We start from the raw sequence: 20,728 nt of genomic DNA on the forward strand, positions 1-20,728 counted from the left end.
CAGCTATCTATCCCACAAGTTTCTGAATAGAAAGATGCCATTCATTTCATCCGAAGCGCATGATGAATCATGTTCCATTCCAACAGCCCATTCTTGAAGAACAACCAGCTCCGGTTGGTCATCTTGCTCAGCCGGAGCTCAAAGCTCAAGCATCGTACGGCTTCTGCGCGTACACCATGCGGTACGGGAAGTACCCATGTATCTTCAGATTCTTGATCTCGGCCTTGAGGTGAGAACAGTAGGAGGAAATCTCCTTCTTAGTCCAACCCAAAACATTGCCGAAGATGAACTGGGTGACGCCCTCAAGATCTTGATTCAAGACAGCGTAAAAGTAGGGATCGACATCTCTCAACTTCTTGTCTTTAGGCCATGGCGACAGAGGAACCTGAGTATTTTGGTTTGTTTGATCAGTCTCATGCCACATCTTTAAATGCATGTTCGGGCGGGTGACCATAGGTGCCTGTTTTGCTGAATCTGTGATGGAACGCAACACTCACCGGGTAGGTCTTTTTCGAAATATTCACGAAGCCGGCCTCCTTCAAACCCTCTTCCTGCATATTCTGGTCGAAAACATCGAGCGGAGTCCCCAGTCGTCTTCCAGCTTCCTGCCAGATCTTACCCCATTGGCCCATAGCCATGTCCTTCTCTACTGTACCGTCGTCTGATAAAACAGTACCAGATGCATCTATATGCTCAATCCAACCGCCCGGTTTGTAACAGCGGTAGGCCTCCTTGTATAGAGTAGGCCTCCTTGTATAGAGTAGGCCTCCTTGTATAGAGTAGGCCTCCTTGTATAGAGTATGCCAGTCCTTAACCGTACCGGTGAGCTAGTGAATATGGACGAAGTCGAATAAATTAGCCTTGTATGTCCATTCCTTGTTTTAATCGTCGACTTCGAACCGTAAGTTGGGAGGCACCCAGGTGGGTTGAATCAGGGATATGTCGGTGCCAATCACACTGCAATCCGGATATTTACCGGCAAAATCGATTGCCCACAACCCTTCACGCCGCATCAGTTCCGACGTTTCCCATCTTTTGAATTGATTTCCTCCAAGGTAATGGGGCAAGCTGGCTTATCTGTGCTTGTGCCAAGGTCAAGAGCATTCTTGGGATCCTCCGTAACGGGCGCCTTGAAGAGATCGCCATCCAAGGCAATGGTCATCGTATGATGACTAGAAAAGAGAAAAAGTAAGCCAAGGGTCGATCACTAGCACTAGTCAAGCCTTGTGTCACTCACAAGATATCCAGCAACTTGTTCTGCTTCTGATCATTGGGTCCCCTGTATCACATCGGTCGTTGGTTTTCAATGTCTTCTTCAAATTTCCAAGGTATCACTCACCAGTACAATGTATCGGTCACGGAATCACTGTGGTAAGTTCGGCCGTTGATGGTGCGATACTTGAGGATACTCGAGCTAATCGAAGCAGTCGAGCTCGCGGCATCGTTTCCCAATGTTGAATCCCAGTCGTTGTCCGCGTCATCCTCTTCTAGTAGATTCTGTAAGAGCAGATAAAATCTTGTGCATTAGCAACTCTGGCGCGACATTTGACTGGAAGGTGCAGCATGTTGAAGCCATCACATTCTTTGGCGTTTCTGTCTAAGTGGATACGATCCACACATAGCTACCCTGTATATAAACCACGTCGGACTCCGTCCTCCCTGTTCTGTTCTCTCTCTCTCTTTTAACCTAATTAACACACGAAATTCACTCCCACACTCAATGCCACTTGTGGTGTATCATTCCGTTACCTCCAACACAGCAAAGTCTCTTGGAACATCAAGTTGAACAACGATTCAGATACCAAGGCAGGCACGACGCACGAAAGGGCTCAAAGTGTTGGTCATTTGCTGTGCCAATCAAATGTCCACCATCTGGCAGATACGTGCTTTTGACACATCTGCGTCATGGCTGCCTACCTAAATAGATACCTGACATGCTTTTTGGCACTCCGCATGCCTGCCTACCCGAAGGGATTCAATCTCAAACAGATGATATGAAGGAAAGACTTACCTGACCAGCTCAATGGGTGCCAGGGAGGAGGCCAGTCGCGTCAGGCGCATCTGGCCCAGGGGCGCAGGTGTGGGTGATCTTGGTGCAGCCAATGATTGCCTCACAGCAGCGGTTGAGGAAGAAGGACCAGGGCCAGGAGTGGGTGATTTGGGTGCCACCGATACCCTCTCACAGTAGCAGGGGAAGCAGAACCAGGCGTGGGTGATGTCTCTGCTCTCGTTGGCGAAGAAGCTGGCTCGGATTCCGGCGGCGACCTAGCACTGTCCGTCAGAGAACTCATGGTTGAATACCATTTGCTAGGGCTTTTCTCTTACGGGAGCCAGGTCTAGGCGAAAAGGATGGAAAGTCCAATGTATGATTCGGGTGGCAGAGTTGTCCAATTTATGTCAACTGCTCCCGAAAGACGTTACTACTGATTCGTCAGCGTTTATTTCCATCCCGGTAAGGGGGCTTTAGCTACGTAGTACCCGACTGGAGTCGTTTCCATCACATGTGTGGCACCTGCGGATCCAGTTGGTGTAAAATCAACATCCCGAGTTTCATGGTGAGTTAGGAGGGGAGGAAGGTCTCAGTGATGAAAAGAAAAAAAAGGGTTTCAACAAGACCACGTATAATAGCCTATGACAGGCAAAAGGGTTGAAGCTTGCTCCGACATAAATCTAACCACACCTCAATCTTAACTATCCAACGGCTTCTGTGAGTACACCGAGCGGAAGGCCACATACCCATGATTGCTCGGATCCTTCAGTTCGGACTTCAAATGAGCAATATAGGTGGAAATCTCCTCCTTCTCCCAGCCCATTACATTACTGAACATGAACTGGCTCAAGCCCTCAAGATCTGTCGTCCAAGTTGCGTGGAAGTAAAGACCAACTTCCTTCATCTTCTTGTCACTGGACCAAGATGAGACCGGGATCTGGAAGAATAACTGGTCAGCTTTCATGTTTCCGGACCCAGGTTGGAAGAATCTTGTAATAGGGATTGGCATAACTTACGGGCAACTCTTTCTTCGTAATATTTACGAAACCAGCCTCCTTCATCCCGTTTTCCTGCAAATTAGCTGGAATAAGGTCGACCGGGTTTCCACCACGCCTTCCAGCTTCTTGCCAAATTTTACCCCACTGACTCATGGCACTGTCCTCGGTGACGGAATTGTCTTCGGAAAAGATGTCGCCAGAAGAATCAGCGTGTTCAATCCAGCCACCTGGTTTCAGGCACCGATAAGCCTCCTTATACACCGCAGTCCAGTCTTTAATAGAACCAGTAAGCCAGCGAATATGGACAAAATCGAAATGGTTGTCCTTATAGGTCCATTCCTTAGAAGCGTCATCGATTTCGAAGCGGAGGTTAGGAGGCACCCAGCTGGGTTGAATAGGCGAAATGTCTGTACCAGTTACACTGCAATTGGGAAACTTGTCGGCCATGTCAATGGCCCACAATCCTATACTCGAATTAGCATCATACACCCACTAGAAAATATTGCTGGAAGATTATAGCAACTATGAGCGTATCTGTTCTGGCATTGGTGCCTGTACAGTAACAGAAGCCTCTTTGGGGTGGCAGAAAATGAAAGCTTTAGGCCGGGGATAGGGGAACTTCGCTCTGCATTACTGCCGGAACGAACACCGCCTACATCAAGGGAACTTACCGGTGCCTGTGCCAATATCGAGGATGTTCTTTGGGTCTTCTGTAATAGGAGCCGAGTAAAGCTCGCCGTCCAAGAGAAGAGTGATCGTGTGATGGCTAACGATGAAGCAGAAGCATGAGTACATCTATACAATGTACGGTGTTTAATAATGGCGGGAATTATGGTGAACTCACAAGATATCCAATGTCTCATTTGCCTTCTCATCGTTGGGAGCCCTGCATGACAAGAGGCGCATTAACTCCATGAAATTTCAATGTGGCCGGAGCTTGGTTTTCATTAACATGTTCTCAGCGACTCACCAATACTCTCCGTCTGTCACGCTGTCACTGTGATAGGTACGGCCATTAATCATCCGATACTTCAGGATGCTCGAACTGATCGATGCAGTAGAACTCTGGACATCACTCCCCAGAGTTGAGTCCCAGTCATTCTCTGGATCCTCCTCCGGAAGTCCCTGTAAGACGTAGGACAATTGCGTTAGGAAAACGTTGAAACAACTTGACTATCGACCCCTGAACCGGTCAAGATACGTACCACATCAGCCCAATGGGCTCCCGACAGAAGGCCAGGCACTGCAGTACCTGGAGACGCGGGACCAGGAGACGCGGGACCAGGTGTAGGGGATTTTGCCGTGACCGGAGATGCAGGACCAGGCGTGGGTGACTGGGCTTTTCTCTTTAGCGAAACTGCCTCAGGTGCTGGCGACTGAGCCTTTTGCGGTGGGGAACTCATGGTCGAATTCGCGATGTCCTCAATCTGGAAGTTGAGAATGGGTCAGGAAGGTCGAACGGTTAACCTGCAATTCGGGTGCCAAAGCCGTCCGCTTTATGGAAAGCTACAACTGCCAGATCAGTCGGCTCGTGACGGACAGTTCAACCCTAGCTTGTCTGTTAGCGTGGCAGGATCCCGGAACTTTCACTGGCCCAAACCACCGGAAACCACCAGGGTGACGAACAATACCCGGCTTGGACCGTTGCTCGTATTCCACCAAAAAAACCAGAACTTCTGCACGGAATGCTGCCGTGTCAATGTGACAGCGAGTGCATGCTACCCCTCATGGAGCAGTCAACCCCTTCGATAGTCTCTAGGGCGGACGTTACTGCCAATCCGTCCATATGAGACGATAGGAAGCAATGATAGGGAAAATGCATGATTGGTGGCTGGAAGAAAACAAATGCACATGTTGCCAATCCAGGTCCACTAGACATGGAGATTCAAGTTGGACTCGGGGCGCTCTTTCCACGTCACAAGCTCCCAAAAACCACAGGAGCGATGATTGAGAAACGATTGATTGGCGACTTGGTTGACAAGGAGGAACGGCGGGCTAGACCAGGATCAAATACCTTGCCTAGGTACTCGAGGATGGAAAGCCAGGGTGGGGTCTCTTTCCAGTGGGCTCCAGCGACCGGCCTGGGTCTTGCAGCTGGGTTAGCTCCGAAATTTGAAACTTGTTAACCCGGGTCTCAAGTGGAAAGCCCTACCCTCCTCTACCTGTCTTCCTTTCTTTCCTAGACATTGCACTTCCCTTTTTGTCCACAGAAAGAACCAGCTACTCCACTCCCTCCAGACTCCCGAAAAACAGCCAAGTGCCCTGGCTTAGTGAAAAAGCGTTTCTTGAGGTACTCGTCTGAGCTAGAAACGCCGCTTAAATCAAACACTGGTCACCAACAGGGGATGAAATGCTCGCCATCGAAGAGAAGGGTCGCCAAACGGTGACTGTGGAGAGGAGGAGTAAGCGGACGTTTTATACAATGGAAGAATATATAGTCAGCTTACAAGATGTCCAATATTTCATTAGCCTTGTCGTCGTTAGGTGCCCATTATCCTTCATCTGTTACGCTATCGCTGTGGTAGGTCCGACCCTTAATGGTGCGGTATTTGAGAATACTCGAACTAATCGAGGCAGTTAAGCTTTCGACATCGCTCCCTAGGGTTGAATCTGTGTCGTTATCGGGAAGTTGCTACCACAGGGAGAGTACGTGTGTTAGCAACCAGCTTATTGAATTGACCGAAAGTCACAAGATAAGTTATGAAGCAGAACAAACTTGATGACCCCAGTGAGCTCCAGGCAGAAGACCCTCTATGACAGGCTGGGGTGCATATGCCCAGACGGCCAAACCTACAAAAGATAGGACGATGTTCTGCTTGCAAGGCAGAACTCGGAATGCACACTATATAGCCAATGTCAACCTGTGACACCCTCCGTCTGAGGGGTCAAGGACGCAGGGCCAGGAGTAGGTGAGTTTGCTTCCCCCGTTGGAGAACTCATGGTCGGATACGCGGTGTCCTCTTCGGAAAGTGTCTGAGTGAGAAGATGAAGCAACTGAATGGCACATCAGGTGCGAGAGCCGCGCAGTGTAAGGGAGTTGTCAGATACATACTGACCACTGAGCCAAGCTGCCAAACGCCCAAACATTGAAGCTTCATCAAGGTAACAACAGATGCCAGCTTTGTTCCCCTATAGTTGACAGAAGAGCGACTGTACCATCTCCCTTCTTGCCTTAGGGACAGTCCATTTATCCCTGAGCCATTTGTTATTATCCTTCTCGCTATGTGCAAGGGTTCTGTGCCCTTTCGGAATTATCTCGACTCACTAAAGGCCGGCCACCTACACCAAAATCCACTCAGCGTGCATAAGATGCCAGCAGGGTCGCAGCACTATGCTGAGACCTGGCGCCATCTGACCAGTGAGAAGCAAAACCATTTGAACCCAATTGTCTGCCCATCATGAACTTCGCGAAATGCATGCTTTTGATGGCCAGTTGTTCATCGCTTGCCGACAGTGACCAGATTGGTTGCAGTAGCGGGAACCCAGCACGGGGCCGCGGTGCATACTGCATGGAAGAACGCCGACTACCCCTGCGATGCGGTTAACCCCGCTCGGGGTTTTACAGCACACTAGGAAAGTGTTCCGCAACGCCCCCTGAAAGCCAATTCTGACAACGGTTCCGACATGGGCAGTTGGCTGCACTAGCAACGCACCATTTCTTGTCTTCGTACCCTAGGGTTAGGTTATTTATTCTTATGTCTTTCACAGCCATGCTCGCAAGCATAAGATCCGTCTACGCTCCCTCTATGTTTATTCTCCGGCTTTGTAAAGTTGTCGATCATCATCGGAAAGCTGCCTGGGAGGTTGGCAAGGAGCTGGCTATCACATGTTGCCACTTGGTCAACATGAGAGTGCCGCGACGCACTGCAAACGGGTTGAAATGGTTCAAAGAATGTGAAAAGTCACACAGTCAAAAACTCTGACTTATGGAAGACGGAAGCTAGAATTTCGTCCACTTTGTATCCTGAGAGGTCTGGCGCAGGACAAAAATGGCATTCCACTGGAGTCCATGCTATTTGGCCAAGGGTATCCACTCGATAACCTTTTGAGAACCCGGAAGCCGATAGTTTCGAGGCCTTCAACAGATGCTGCTCACCAATATGCAAACAACATGTAAGTGCGCCACTCTGACTGGGTTTTGCAATTCTTGCCCGTGTTGGACTCGCATATTTTCTGGGAAAGGGTAGCTGACTTGCCGCAGGAAGTATCCGGACCATCGAGTTCTGTGTTGGTTACAGGCCTCCCTTTGTTGGACTACAGAGTGTGACGAACCGTTACAAGCACAGGAGTATTATCGCTGGGATAGAACAATAGAGTAACAGTGTAGTAGCCAAAAGGTACTGGTAGATTGTGATAGCTATTGCTTGCTGAAGAACCGGTAACAAGAGGCCGGGGAAGGCCTTCTTTTATACCGGTCTTCATGGACCCGATATACTGGACCCGTGGACCCGGGCTTAGAACCTAGGACTTTGGGTCCTCCCTTCGGGTCCGATCTGATTGGTCGGCTAGTCTAGTCTCCATGATTGGATCGTAACACAGAGGGCATCGGAGCTTCCGTGGAACGAGAATCATGGTCTTGTTGATGGAATGGTTGGCCTGAGTTTGTCAAGCATGCAATAAGCGGACAGGGAAGCCTTTATTGCACAGTCTTAGTGGACTGATCACGAGTTGGTGTAAGGCTCCCGCTCAACTCAAAAAGATTGGCATGAAACGAAACCCCCGCGTTATGTTACCACGGTCAGCATCTGCGCCATACATGGACATTGGAGGGCCCAAAGTTGGGATCATTGTTACCTATAAGCAGGGACTTTTTCAACGACCACTCGGATGAAGGCAACGCAAGCGCGGGGCACTGTGAACAGCGGCTGAGTGGCTTAAAATATTGTCTGTCCTACATATACTACCGTAGATGGAAGATAAAGAATAGAAGGAATCGGACTTACAAGAGACGGCATAGTAGGATCTTAGACAAAACGCCATCAGCAATAATTGGTTACCGAAACAGCCACATTGCTTCGGGATTGCGCTACAAGGACCTGGATGTTACGATCCAATCAACGAACTTGAATAGATTGACCAATTAGATAGGACCCGGGACAAGACTGAAGACCAGTATATAAGAAGGCCTCCCGGCCTTCGTTATTAGGGTTCTTCAGCAAACAATAGCTATCACAACCTACCAGTACCTTTCGGCTACTACTCCGTTACTCTATTGTTCTATCCCAGCGATAATACTCCTGTGCTTGTAACGGTTCGTCACACCACGCCCAAAGTCCAGACAAACCACGAGACCCTAACGTCCCAAAGAACTAACCCTTCCACGGAATCCTATCGTCGAAAGCTGACGCATGTTCGGCTCGGGGCTAGCCTTGGAGAAGGGGGAGCTTGTGACGGCTGGCACCATCTGGGCTGTCACATGCCTGCCATCAAGGCTCCCATTCACATGGGTGCTGTTCAATCGGGTCATCCCATTCACGGGGTTGGCTGTCACTGGTTGTCGCCTGTGGTCTAGGTATAAAACCCAGCTCTGGCATCGAGCGTTCCCTTTTGGGATTTCTTCCCTCTTCAGCTTCTTATTCTTAGTCCAAGATAATCAAATCGTACACAACGTGCCCTCTGGTTACGCCGTGACAGAGCTGATGTCACACGGACATTTACCCACAGTTCTGGGTTTGTGTGACAAGGGCAGTATTCTGGGCTTGGAACAGTAGTTCAATTCAGCTGATAAACTACTTTGGTCCCGAAGGCCTTGTTGATCCTTTCAACCTTCATGAGAAGGTCGGGCCTTAAGGCCTTCTTATACCAAAGAAGGTTGGTACGTACCGAGCCCTGTGTGCCAGGCATCGGCACGAGTCTATCTAGTTCATCTGCCTACAAGTAGATCTTCTGAATGCCAGCCTTCATCCAGTTGCCCGTCGGTAATTCCGGTCGGTGGTTTAATTGATGAAAGTCGCCGGCGGATGTCCGTGTGGCATTCTGTCGGTAATTCCGGTCGGCAGTTTGACTGATGAATGTCACCGGCAAATGTCCGTGTGACAGCCGTGCCTGTTGGCCGAATAGTCTGGCTGAGGCAAGGCTGGCATTGTATGGCGAGGTTGGGTTGATGTCAAGCATTGAGGCTCTATTGAACTTCAAACCCAGGAGTGTGGGCAATGTCCGTGTGACAGTTTGTGACAAGGGCAGAGTCCTGGGCTTGGAACAGTAGTTCAATTCAGCTAATTAACTACTTTGGTCTCGAAGGCCTTGTTGATCCTCTCAACCTCTAGGGGAAGGCTGGGCTTCGGGGCCTTCTTATGCCAAAGGGAAATGGGACGTATCCAGTACGTACGAGTCCTCGTCACCTGAGGCTCATGATTTATACTGGTAATAGGCCTCGGGTTGCCCTCGGGTTAATAGTCTTTTGGTGGACATTTAGGGCACTGCTCGTATCTCTGTACGCGAGATTCACCGATGTGGCACGTCTCATGCCCTACGGGAGGCGCAAGTAGACGTTAAAAATAACAACAACAACAACAACAACAACAGCCACGCAGAAGCGGGACAGTGTAACCATAGGAGCCAATAGGGCGCAGAACCAGGAGAGCTCACGGACTATGAGGGCTCACGCGTGATGTCACACGGACATATGCCACACTGTCAAACGAGCATATGCCACACTGTCAAACGGACATATGCCACACTGTCAAACGAGCATATGCCACACTGTTAAACGGGCATACACCACACTCCTGGTGTCATACGAGAAAGACCTACATGTATGCAGATTGCTAGATGCCTTGGAGCCTTAGGTGACAAGGACCCGTACATACTAGATAGGTACCGTTTCCCTTTGGCATAAGAAGGCCTTGAAGCCCAACCTTCCTCTAGAGGTTGAAAGGACCAACAAGGCCTTCGAGACCAAAGTAGTTTATCAGCTGAATTGAACTACTGTTCCAAGCCCAGAATACTGCCCTTGTCACACGTGAGCTAGGGCCACACGGTGAGCCAGGACCTTCAAGTGAGCCAACATCATAAGTGAGCAGACACTAAGGAATACGGGAGTCAAAGACACACACGCAAGGTATAAAAATATTAGGAGAGAACTCAGATTGTCAGATAGTTTGACAGTAGTCAATTGATCACTATCACCGACACTAGTATAACGCTACCATACTTGTTGTGAACCTTTTGGCTTCACTGAACGACTTCTGATAGTTATCATCCTTCAGCTATCTCACTTAGGCAGATCAGACTGCTGTTCGTCATACACCCCAATACAACCGGACGCAGAAGAAGAGAGAAATGGAAATTCCATAGCAGGTGGTTTTAGGAAGGAACCTGAATTGAAGGAGCAAGGAGAGTACTGCGAGAGGCCCAAAGTTCTCCACAGCAGGCGCCAAGGCCGCATGATCTCAGCATAGCATCTGCAGCACCTTTTGCCTGGGTGGCAAAGGTTAAAATGAAGGCGCAAATATTTGTGCTGGGTATTAGGAAAATACAATGCGGACTCAAAAGAAAAGAAACCAACAAGTGTGTGTGGTGAAAGAGATTAGGAAAAAAAGAAGGAAAAAAGACATACAACACCAGGGATTCGCTGGTCGTCACCGACCCAACTACTAGTCTGGCCCTCACTGGCTTATCTATGGGAGAGCGGACGGGATCCCGAGTTTTCCAGTGGGTATGGTCGTATGTGATTACCATGAGCTGTCGGAGGCCTTAAGTAGGTATTTCCACGGCCGCTGCAGATGCCGGGTGAAAGAAGGACTCGTTAGGTACCTACCGAGGCAATGACCCTGTTGTGTTTAAAGATAGCTGGACACTCCTCGTTTTCTCAATCTCAATGTCCTTAAATGCGACAAAAAACAGGCCGAGTGGGCCTAAGGCGACTTTTGCAGGCCTCTCTGATTTGTCGTTCTCAAGTCCATGGCCTTTTATTTCTTTTTAAATGACATTGTGGATCTTCGGCATTTATTTATAGAAAGCGGGACGGAAAAGGCTAAACAGTGTCAAAACCATGTTAGTCCTGCATTACGTACATGATCGGGGGTTACTATATGATGGAGAGTGAAAGGGAAAGAGAGAAACGGGTGTGTGACGAACCGTTACAAGCACAGGAGTATTATCGCTAGGATAGAACAATAGAGTAACGGAGTAGTAGCCGAATGGTACTGGTAGATTATGATAGCTATTGCTTGCTGAAGATCCGGTAACAAGAGGCCTGGGGGGGCCTTCTTTTATACCGGCATTCCTGGACCCGATATACCGGACCCGGGACTTCGGGTCCTACCTGATTGCTCATCTAGTCTAGCCTACATAGGATTCTCTGATTAGATCGCAACAATTAAGAGTTTTAAGCTTCAAGTCGAATGCGCGCAAAAGGTATTTTTCTATAATGGAAACTGAAAGTATGCAAGTCTAGTCTATATGCTTCGAAAAAAGGAAAACCCTCCCAAAATTGCAAGGAGCTGGAAAAACGAAAAGGTGAATATCAATGTACAAGCCGCCAGCAGCACATGTTCGCTTTCTCTTACACATCCCCCGTCCACGCTACATCAATCATCAAACCCCCTAGTCACAACTGCCACCAACCCTCAATATATGTCCTGTCAAGGGATCCCTCATCGGCTTTAAATCCCAATACTCCCCGCGCTCCTTATTTCCTTCATCTTCAAATACTCTGGCCCAAGCGAGTCTCAACGGAGCCGGCAAGCTCCAACACGCACCTTCATCATTGTGCAGCCACATCCTGACCAAATGTCTGGCCTCCCCGGAGGTCTTATCATTCTCAAAGGCTTCTCTTCTGTGCAGCAGAGCCATGTTATTGATGAACCTCAGATCCCCGCGGACCATGCGTGGTTTGATCTCGTGTTGCTTGGCGATGAAATGCATAGCATCAAGAGCTTCAGCTTGAGCCTCCGTGAGACCGGGAATGCCCGGTGTGCGAGGGCTGAAAGGCTCCGATCCGACAAGGAGACGGCGGGAGAAGGAGGTGATGAGCCGTCCATCATGCCAGTACATCAGTGCGCGCTTGTAATAAGCGGGATCGCGTCCGAGAGTGTCAAATGGCCAATCGGGAGCGGCCAGGGTGTGAATGAGGTCCGGTCTTGTGCGTGCAATCTCGTTGTAGATGGTGTAAGCGGAGGCGATGCAGCTTTGCCCACCTGAGGCGGCCAAGCCTTGGGTGAAGAGGCAGAGGGTGTCGGTAACGCAGTCTGTGTGAAAGGGCTTGTCTTCACCGTATTGGTCGTCGAAGCCGGTAGTCTCGTCGCCGCGCTTAATGACGTGAATAAGCATGGATCCCCGTTGGTCCTGCTTACCGCGTTGCTGACCGATGTAGGAGGTGATGCCAAGGTAAATGGCGGTGAGGTCTGTGATGGCATAGTCGTCTGGGTTGAGGCCACGGATGATGGAGAAGCCTTTTCCGAAGTAGATATCGTCGCGAATACCCGAGAGGATAGGACCAAGGTTGGGAAGGGGGAAAAGATCTTTGGTGACTTTGTGGCTATCGAGTCCATATGCTGCGTTGGTGTCAGCCATTTGTATGCATGCTATGGGAGAAAGACATACGTACACTTGAAAATTGACAATGCCTCAAGCACCTCCATCTTGTCCGCTGGTGTGAGATGGTAGACATACTCATCTTCTTTCTCAAAGTCATCAACAGTCCACACCAGCGGACCTTGGAGCTTTGTAGGCCAGCCAGCAGGTACAGAAGTTGGAAGACCTCCGGCCCTGACACGGGCAGCTGCCCGGTCTCGGTACTTTTTCTCATTTACAGTATAAGAGATGTCGGAATATGGCTTGTTGACCTCGGCCTTAGCTTGCTGAACTCTGTAGGCGTCAATGTTGAAGCGAGCGCGGAGGCCCTGGGAGTAGTAGGATGGGCCAGAAGAGCCCATGTTGCCAATGCTCATCATCATGGTTGCGGTGTTGATGGGTCAAGGGCCTGCTTGGCTTGGTTGTTACGGGTTTGTTGAGTAAGGAAGTATGTCGTTGATGTGTGTGTTGACGTGTGGATGTGATGGTTGATGAGGGGAGACATGGTCGTTGAGGAGAAGCCCTGAGATTTTATATGGCGTTGAAGCCATCATAACTACACGTCCACGGTGGAATCTCCTCGAGCATGATGCTGTCCATGTCGTCTACGGCCTTTCTCGCTATTTCCTCTTCGAGATACTTTCAGCCCTATGCCTAACTTTGCCGTCAGCCCTACTGCGTCAGCTCCACCGTGAAACGCTGCTGCGAGTTGACTGTGGTTACAGATCGGTAGTAGGTAGTCCATGACTCGGCGTTAACACCAATGTGGTGTTGCAGGCAGAGTGATCGGCCCGTCCGATAGTCCACGGTTAACGAGATAGCTCCGTTGAAACAAGAATCAAGAGTGCCGCAACGTACCATTGAAACCACCAAGGTGTTGTAGTTGGTGATGCCGGTTTGGTTTCGTCCAACCAGGTAGCTGTCTACAGAGGAGGGATAGGAATGACAGCCATCCGCACATGGCTAATGTGCGGCAAGGGCACATGGGGGGAGGGATCCTGGTTCAGAGGCGGCGATGTCGATACGTGGGTGAGAGGAAGAACGCTTCATTATTGGACAATTGCAAAATAGCAATATGACAATGCCGATGACGGTCGGCCGGGACCAGATACCCGCAAGGGACGTATGTTGCCAAACCGGAATCCGGTTCCAGCAATCAGGTCGGTGTAACCGCAAACGATCCAGTGGAATGGTACAGAACGGGAGAAGGGAGGCACAGACTGAACCCAAATGCGCGTATCAGTGGATAGATGTCAGCCCTATTGTGTAGCTGAGAACAATGCTACCAATGAAAGAGGTCAATTGTTTTGAAGTAACATCGAAGGAGCCGAGTGGTGGTTCTACAGCTTACCATAGACGGCCAATCATCGTGGTCTTCTGCCTGTCATCGGTTCGATCCGATTACACAGTACAGACCCTTGAACAGCCAAGACTTACCGGTTTGGCACAGCCGCCGGAGGCCGCTTTGGTGAAGTGCATCGTTATCATGTCAATGGTTGTTTTTCGGTGCTTGGTAATGATGTCTTGGCATAGAGTTGACTCAACCATGTCAGTGCAACTGGAACGTTTCCGTTCCCCGCCTGACGTAGATGCCTATAAGCCGGAATTCTCGAGGCGGGTGATCAGAAGGAGTTAGTAAAGCTATTCCAAGAAAGATGCGGAGCATACAACGGCATGACGGCGTGATACGATCAGATACTCGGAGTTATGCGCAGATGAGATTGTCAAAGACCTTGTCACTCAGATCATGGAAACAGTCTAACGCAGAAGGATGAGTGCACCGAGTTGTATCAGTCCATCTCTAGGACACTTGAGGAGTCCAGAAAGCAGATTTCCGCCTGAACTTGTGTTCTGATCCATTGTTTCCGATATGTCATGGAACTCGTCTCTTTCACATCCTTTCACTTGGTGCTTGTGCTTCGTTCCGCAACAACCAGCCCATGTCGGCCGCGATAGTTTGCCTTTTCTGCTGTCACACGGACATATGCCACACTGTCAAACGAGCATATGCCACACTGTCAAACGAGCATATGCCACACTGTCAAATGAGCATATGCCACACTGTCAAACGAGCATATGCCACACTGTTAAACGGGCATACACCACACTCCTGGTGTCATACGAGAAAGACCTACATGTATGCAGATTGCTAGATGCCTTGGAGCCTTAGGTGACAAAGACCCGTACATACTAGATAGGTACCGTTTCCCTTTGGCATAAGAAGGCCTTGAAGCCCAACCTTCCTCTAGAGGTTGAAAGGACCAACAAGGCCTTCGAGACCAAAGTAGTTTATCAGCGGAATTGAACTACTGTTCCAAGCCCAGAACACTGCCCTTGTCACATCTGCCGGCTTCCACCCGCTTCGGTCAAGCAGCTCCTTATCTTCGAAACGGAACACTTCAACTTTCAAGGGCCGGCAGCACTTGATCATCTCCTTCTCGTTATCGCTTCCGAAGCCCCAGAGAGAAAGGTTGCCGCCGGGGCAAGTGCCTGTGTCAACACCAAGTCAGCCAAATGTAATGACCGAAGACCAAACGTGCCCCTGGACGGAAGGAAAAAACGCCCAGTGAGAAGTGTACCAAAGGGAGGGAAGCCCTACTCAGTGCCATCAAAACGTCCTGTTCCGCCAGAAACTCCACAAAATCCCCCTCGGTCGCCGGACAGGGGCTCATGAAGTACCGCCCCTTCTCATCCCAGCCCGTCACCTGGAACAGGTTAATAACATCATGCACATCACCTTCGTTCAGCCCATACTCCATCACCGCCCTCGTCAGGTTCGAGTGGCAGTGGAAGTCGAACTCTCCGTCACTCAACACGTTATTGATATACGGATTACCCCTCGTCCCCAAGAGGTCATGGACTCGGCCTCCATGCTCGTCTTGTCCATACCAGGACAACGTGTCGGCGATAATGGTCATCATCGGCCGCATGAAGGGTAAGTTGGACCAGAGCCTATCGTAGGTCGAGACGTGCGAGGCATAGAGCTGTTTGGTCCGCGAGGCCCAGAAGCGTTCGCGGGGGTTGTGAAGGTTCCAAATATTGAGGTCACCCACTTGGGGGCCTTCAGGGGTGGATATGCGGATGATGGAGCCGGCTGGTGCGGTCCAGGCGCGGCCGGAGCGGATAGGGATGGTGAACTCCTCGATAAGGACACGTGGGGCTTGTTGTATGGTGGAGTAGAGGTCCTTGTCGACGGAGAGAGGAGAGCCGGCTGTAGGAAGATAGGCGGGAACCGGTTTCGGAATGGGTTTCCGTACCGCAAGGCGTGCAGCGGCGTCTTGTTCGGAGATGGTCATAATTCCGGTGTCAACCCGGATGTACAATCGTAGAAAGCGAGTGACTTCGGGCGAATGGTTGGATCAGCGATGGTAGGGGATTCAAGACAAGGCAAGGATGTCAAGTTGTTTTTGTGTGGCAGGATGATGGTTCATGGGATGAAATGTAGAGGTAAAAGGGAAGAGCATTGAAGGTTCGGTCCCGTACTCGTCGGTGCAAATGGCAGAAAACTACCGGCCCAACCCCGCACGATATCGGTGGGCCACTTGGCCATCAGAGAGGGGTGTAAGACGTAATCAAGTTGCAGCGAATGCGGAAAGGAACGACAGCGAGTCTCAGGCAACGCGAGGAACTGAAACAGAAAGTGCTTCTATCATGGGGTGTTATTGTGACAAGGGCAGTGTTCTGGGCTTGGAACAGTAGTTCAACTCCGCTGATAAACTACTTTGGTCTCGAAGGCCTTGTTGATCCTCTCAACCTCCAGGGGAAGGCTGGGCTTCAAGGCCTTCTTATGCCAAAGAGAAACAGTACGTACTGGGGTACGTACCGGTCCTTGTCGCCTGAGGCTCCAAGGCATTTATCTAGCAACCTGTATACATGTGGATCTTTCTGAATGCCTTCATCCATTCTCCTTCTTCCTTCTGGCGCCGGCCTTTGCCCGGGCGCTCTGCTTCTGCTTGGTTAGCCGTGATTGCTCCTGTGATGATAAGGTGGCTTTGTGATGATGTTTAGCGCCGTCAGCAGTTCTGGGGTTGGCTCATTTAGCCTGGTGGCGTTGAGGGGTTCGGGTAAGCCGTGCCTATTAGCCGAATAGTCTGGCCGAGGCAAGGCTGGCATTGTATGGCGAGGTTGGGTTGATGTCAAGTATTGAGGCTCTATTGAACTTCCAACCCAGGAGTGTGGGCAATTTCCGTGTGACATCAGCTCCCCCTTCTTCAAGGCTCGCCCCGAGCCGAACATACGTCAGCTTTCGTCGATAGGATTCTGTGGAAGGGTCAATTCGTTGAGACGTTGGGGTCTCGAGGCTTCTCTGGGTGCCGCGCATGGAAGGCGATGACCTGGGCTTTGACTCCATCAGTGTGGAAGTGCTCCCATGGTTCCCATGTTAGATCATTGGCTCTGTTCCAACCTTCCCACTTGACTCGATACTTAACCTTCCCTTTGATATCTTTGGAGTCCAATATTTTCTCAACCTCATAGTCTTCTGACTCTGCTGGGGCTGCCTCTCGCAGGACCTGGTCAGGGTCAGGGGCTACCTGATTGCCAGCGCGATAGGGTTCCAGGAGAGAGACGTGGAAGGAATCATGGATACGCCAGGATTTGGGTAAGGTAAGGCGGACAGCGGTAGGGGAAATCACCTGAAATATCTTGAAGGGGCCGTGGAGTTTCCTGTCAAGCTTCTTCGAGGGTCTTTTGGTCTTGATGTGCTTACCGTTCAACATAACCAACTGTCCCACCTCATAGACCGGTGCCTCCGTTCGTTTCTTATCGGCCCACTCCTTCATCCTCTGACGGGCGCGGTCGGAAATAATGTCCAAGGGTACTCCGTGTAGTCGCCAATAAGAGCGGGCAAAAATCCTGATGAGGTCCTCTGTTTTCTTTCTGTTGACCTTGAGGGGGATAAAGTGAGCCATCTTTGTGAAGGGATCCACCATAACCCAGTGTTACGATCCAATAAGGGATCACTTATGTAATTAGTTACATAGACCAATAAGGAGGGCGCCGCCGGAGCGGCGCAGCGGCGCACCATAGAGGACCCTTATATAAAGAAGTCTCCTAGACCTCTTGCATAGGGCTCCTCAGCAAGCAATAGCTATCACAATCTACCAGTACCTTTCGGCTACTACTCCGTTACTCTATTGTTCTATCCCAGCGATAATACTCCTGTGCTTGTAACGGTTCGTCACACCCAGATGGAGTCGCAGCCGTTGGAGAGGGGTAGGTCCGTGATGAAGTCCATCGCGACTGACTGCCAAGGGACGTAATGGAGCTCCATGGGTTGTAGTAAGCCGTGAGGGGAGTGCCTGGGAGGTTTGTTCTGTTGGCATTCATGACAGCCTCGGACGTACTCGCGGACCGATTCTTCCATCTTCGGCCACCAAAAGTTTCTGGTGATCAGTTCCATGGTCTTATCCATTCCCATGTGGCCTGCGGCCTTGGTATCGTGCTCCGAGGAGATGACCGTTGTTTGCAGGGCCTCGGGGATCCAAAGGCGATTCTTTCGATACAGGAGGTCGTCAAGCTTCTCGTAGTCCTTATCAGGTTCGTCCCTGTTGAGCTGTTCGAGGTAGGCGGAGTCTGATTTCCTTGCTTCCTTCAGTTGGTTGATAAACTCATCGTTCCATCGAGGGGTCGAAATACTGCAGAGCCTTTCTTTGGACAAGAGGAAGCTGCTTCCCTCAGAGTGTGAGAAGTGCTTTTCCTGCAAGACCGACGTGATCGGCTGGTCTTCACCCCCCCCCTTTCTCAGGTTTGAAACTTTCCTGACGGGAAAGGGCGTCGGCTTTAGCGTTGAGGTGACCCGGTCGGTAATTGATGATAAACCAAAAGTTGGCTAGCTGCATGGCCCAACGTGCTTGTCGGCGATTGAGGACCTTCGCATGGGTGAAGTAGGCCAGGTTTTGGTGGTCGGAAAAGACTTCAATCCTGTGTTTGGCGCCTTCAAAGTAAATCCTCCAGCGGTCAAAGCTGTCAACAATCGCCAGGAGTTCCTTATTGTGGATTTCGTAGTTCATCTCGGCTGGTAACATTTTCCTCGAATGGAAGGCGACGGGGTGTAACTTGCCGTCGGCCTTCTTTCGGGAGAGGATGGCGCCGATTCCGAAACCAGAAGCATCTGTTTCCATGACAGCGGGTTCGGCTGGGTCGAAATGAGCTAGGACTGGTGCTGTTGTGAAGGCCTCCTTAAGGTCCTTGAAGGCTTTCGCCATCGGTTCTGTCCATCTCCAAAGTTTCTTATCCAGCGAGTTTCCTTTCGAGAGAGCCTGGGCGATTGTGGAGAATCCCTTGATGAACCTTCAGTAGAAGTTGGCGAAGCCCCGAAAGGACTGTGACTCCTTGAGCGTAGTTGGCTGCTTCCATTCCAAGATGCTTTTGACCTTATCCTCTGCCATGCCGATGCCTTGGGGAGAGATGATGTAGCCAAGGAATTCGACTTCCCTGACCCCCCATTTGCACTTTTGCGGGGCAACGGCAAGGTGGTTGTCGGTAAGCCGTTTCAGGACTTCTAAGACCAGGTGTCACACGGACATTGCCCACAGTCCAAGGGTTAGGGTTGCAAGGCTCAGCAGAACCTCAATGAGCCTCGAGATGCCCGGTGACCCCAGGGCTACGATCCTCACCCCGGCCGGACTCTCGGCCACGGGTACTACTTACCTGAGCCCCTCCCGACACTACCGGGCTAGCGAGCCAACTAGGGAAGTGCTGAAACACTGTTGAAACATCATGAGACAATCCCCAGAAGTAACACAGCCAAACCAAGCAAGAAGCACGGCGCCCAGACGAATGACAGCGCCAGAAGGAAGATGGAGAATAGATGAAGGCATAAAGATCCACATGTATGCAGACTGCTAGATAGAGGCTTTGAAGCCTCAGGCAACAAGGCTTGATACGTACCTCAAGTACGTACCGATTCCCTTTGGCATAAGAAGGCCTGGAAGCCCAACCCTCTCCTGGAGGTTGAGAAGATCAACAAGGCCTTCGAGACCAAAGTAGTTTATCAGCGGAATTGAACTACTGTTCCAAGCCCAGAACACTGCCCTTGTCACACCAGGCGATCGTGCTCTTCCTCGGTGTCGGCGTAGATCAAGATGTCATCCAGGTAGACGAGTACCCCTGCGTCCAGGAGGTCCATGAACAGATGGTTCATCATGACCTGGAATGTGGAGGGTGCGTTGATCAATCCCATGGGCATGACGACGTACTCGAAGAGACCATATTTGCATCGGAAGGCCGTTTTCCACTCGTGGCCCTTGGCCATGCGGACCAGGAAGAAGCCCGATTTGAGGTCGATCTTTGAGAAGATCTTCGTGGTTCGGAGGGCATGTTGGAGTTCCGTGATGAGCGGGATCGGGTGCCTGACGGGGACCGTCATTCTGTTGAGGACCCGGTAGTCGACTACTGGTCGAAGGGGATCGTCTGGGTCTTTTTTATCGACAAACATGAGGAGCGCGCTGCAAGACGAGGTGGATTTCCTTATTCGTCCTGAGTTCAACATCTTCTCAAGCCATGGTTTAAGGGCGTCGAGTTCGCGGCCACTCATCGCAAAGAGGGGGCCATGAGGCGGGGTTTCCCCTTCCTTCAAATCGATCCTGTGGTCCCAGGGCTGGTGATCGGGCATTCGGATTGCTGCTTCTTCGCTCACGATGGGAAGGAATTCTCGGAACTTTTCTGGCACCGCTGCGATGGCTGCGTCGACTTTAGTCTGAATGCTTGCGATGGCCTCGGTCGGCGGAAGTCCTAAGACGAGAGTACTGGTACAGTTCTTCTGGCAGTAATCTGAGGCGAACTTGATTTTTTGTGTCTTGTCGAAGAAGTAGGCTGGCTCATGTTGTTGTAGCCACCAATGGGGGAGGATAATATCGCATTGATCGTCCATTGTTGAGAGCTCGAAGTTGAGGCGGGTGTATTGGTCTTCTTGATGGCGAAGGACGACTGCCTCAGTGTGATATCTTCCTCCTATCGTATCGACGGCAGAGTTGAATCCCATGATGGTTCGGATACGCGGCCTCTTGATTATCGGGAGCTTCCAAATCCGGGCTTTGTGGAATGACATGACGGGGATCGAGCTTCCCGGGTCCAGGAGGACTCTGACGGGGTGTTCCTCGTTGTTGTAGAGCAAGGTCACTCGTACGATCGGCCGCGTTCCTGAGAAGGGCTCTGGGCAAGGTTTCTTGCGAGGCTGTTCCTCTGGGTCATCGTCGGTGCTGAGCCTTTTCAAGGTGCAAAC

At 50.6% G+C, this 20,728-nt stretch overlaps 6 protein-coding genes across 6 annotated transcripts; all 6 read right to left on the minus strand.

Annotated features, from left to right (window-relative positions):
* Nucleotides 1-145: 145 nt before the first annotated feature.
* Nucleotides 146-638, minus strand: SMAC4_13589 (uncharacterized protein; the record flags this gene model as incomplete). The annotated part of the gene is made up of 2 exons (XM_066091488.1): nucleotides 146-385; nucleotides 498-638. 2 exons carry the CDS (start codon nucleotides 636-638, stop codon nucleotides 146-148), a joined length of 381 nt encoding a protein of 126 aa, XP_065946690.1.
* Nucleotides 639-2,630: 1,992 nt separating this feature from the next.
* SMAC4_13590 (uncharacterized protein) lies at nucleotides 2,631-4,536 on the minus strand. Its single transcript, XM_066091489.1, has 6 exons — nucleotides 4,194-4,536; nucleotides 3,959-4,113; nucleotides 3,833-3,874; nucleotides 3,660-3,754; nucleotides 3,007-3,452; nucleotides 2,631-2,927 (listed from the first exon to the last, which is right to left on the minus strand). The coding sequence occupies exons 1-6, from the start codon at nucleotides 4,389-4,391 to the stop codon at nucleotides 2,688-2,690; spliced, it is 1,176 nt and encodes a 391-aa protein (XP_065946691.1). The 5' UTR covers nucleotides 4,392-4,536; the 3' UTR covers nucleotides 2,631-2,687.
* Nucleotides 4,537-5,127: 591 nt separating this feature from the next.
* On the minus strand, nucleotides 5,128-5,490 carry SMAC4_13591 (uncharacterized protein; the record flags this gene model as incomplete). The annotated part of the gene is made up of 2 exons (XM_066091490.1): nucleotides 5,128-5,375; nucleotides 5,436-5,490. 2 exons carry the CDS (start codon nucleotides 5,488-5,490, stop codon nucleotides 5,305-5,307), a joined length of 126 nt encoding a protein of 41 aa, XP_065946692.1. The 3' UTR covers nucleotides 5,128-5,304.
* Nucleotides 5,491-11,443: 5,953 nt separating this feature from the next.
* On the minus strand, nucleotides 11,444-12,887 carry SMAC4_08625 (uncharacterized protein; the record flags this gene model as incomplete). The annotated part of the gene is made up of 2 exons (XM_003344381.2): nucleotides 11,444-12,485; nucleotides 12,539-12,887. 2 exons carry the CDS (start codon nucleotides 12,885-12,887, stop codon nucleotides 11,536-11,538), a joined length of 1,299 nt encoding a protein of 432 aa, XP_003344429.1. The 3' UTR covers nucleotides 11,444-11,535.
* A 1,862-nt stretch (nucleotides 12,888-14,749) lies between these two features.
* SMAC4_08626 (uncharacterized protein) lies at nucleotides 14,750-15,999 on the minus strand (the record flags this gene model as incomplete). Its single annotated transcript, XM_003344382.2, has 3 exons — nucleotides 15,394-15,999; nucleotides 15,104-15,312; nucleotides 14,750-14,994 (listed from the first exon to the last, which is right to left on the minus strand). The coding sequence occupies exons 1-3, from the start codon at nucleotides 15,798-15,800 to the stop codon at nucleotides 14,750-14,752; spliced, it is 861 nt and encodes a 286-aa protein (XP_003344430.2). The 5' UTR covers nucleotides 15,801-15,999.
* Nucleotides 16,000-19,543: 3,544 nt separating this feature from the next.
* On the minus strand, nucleotides 19,544-20,625 carry SMAC4_09861 (uncharacterized protein; the record flags this gene model as incomplete). The annotated part of the gene is made up of 1 exon (XM_003342954.2): nucleotides 19,544-20,625. The coding sequence occupies exon 1, from the start codon at nucleotides 20,552-20,554 to the stop codon at nucleotides 19,544-19,546; it is 1,011 nt and encodes a 336-aa protein (XP_003343002.2). The 5' UTR covers nucleotides 20,555-20,625.
* Between the last annotated feature and the right edge of the window lie 103 nt (nucleotides 20,626-20,728).

Source organism: Sordaria macrospora, chromosome 4, assembly GCF_033870435.1.
Source record: "Sordaria macrospora chromosome 4, complete sequence".
Classification (NCBI taxonomy): domain Eukaryota; kingdom Fungi; phylum Ascomycota; class Sordariomycetes; order Sordariales; family Sordariaceae; genus Sordaria; species Sordaria macrospora.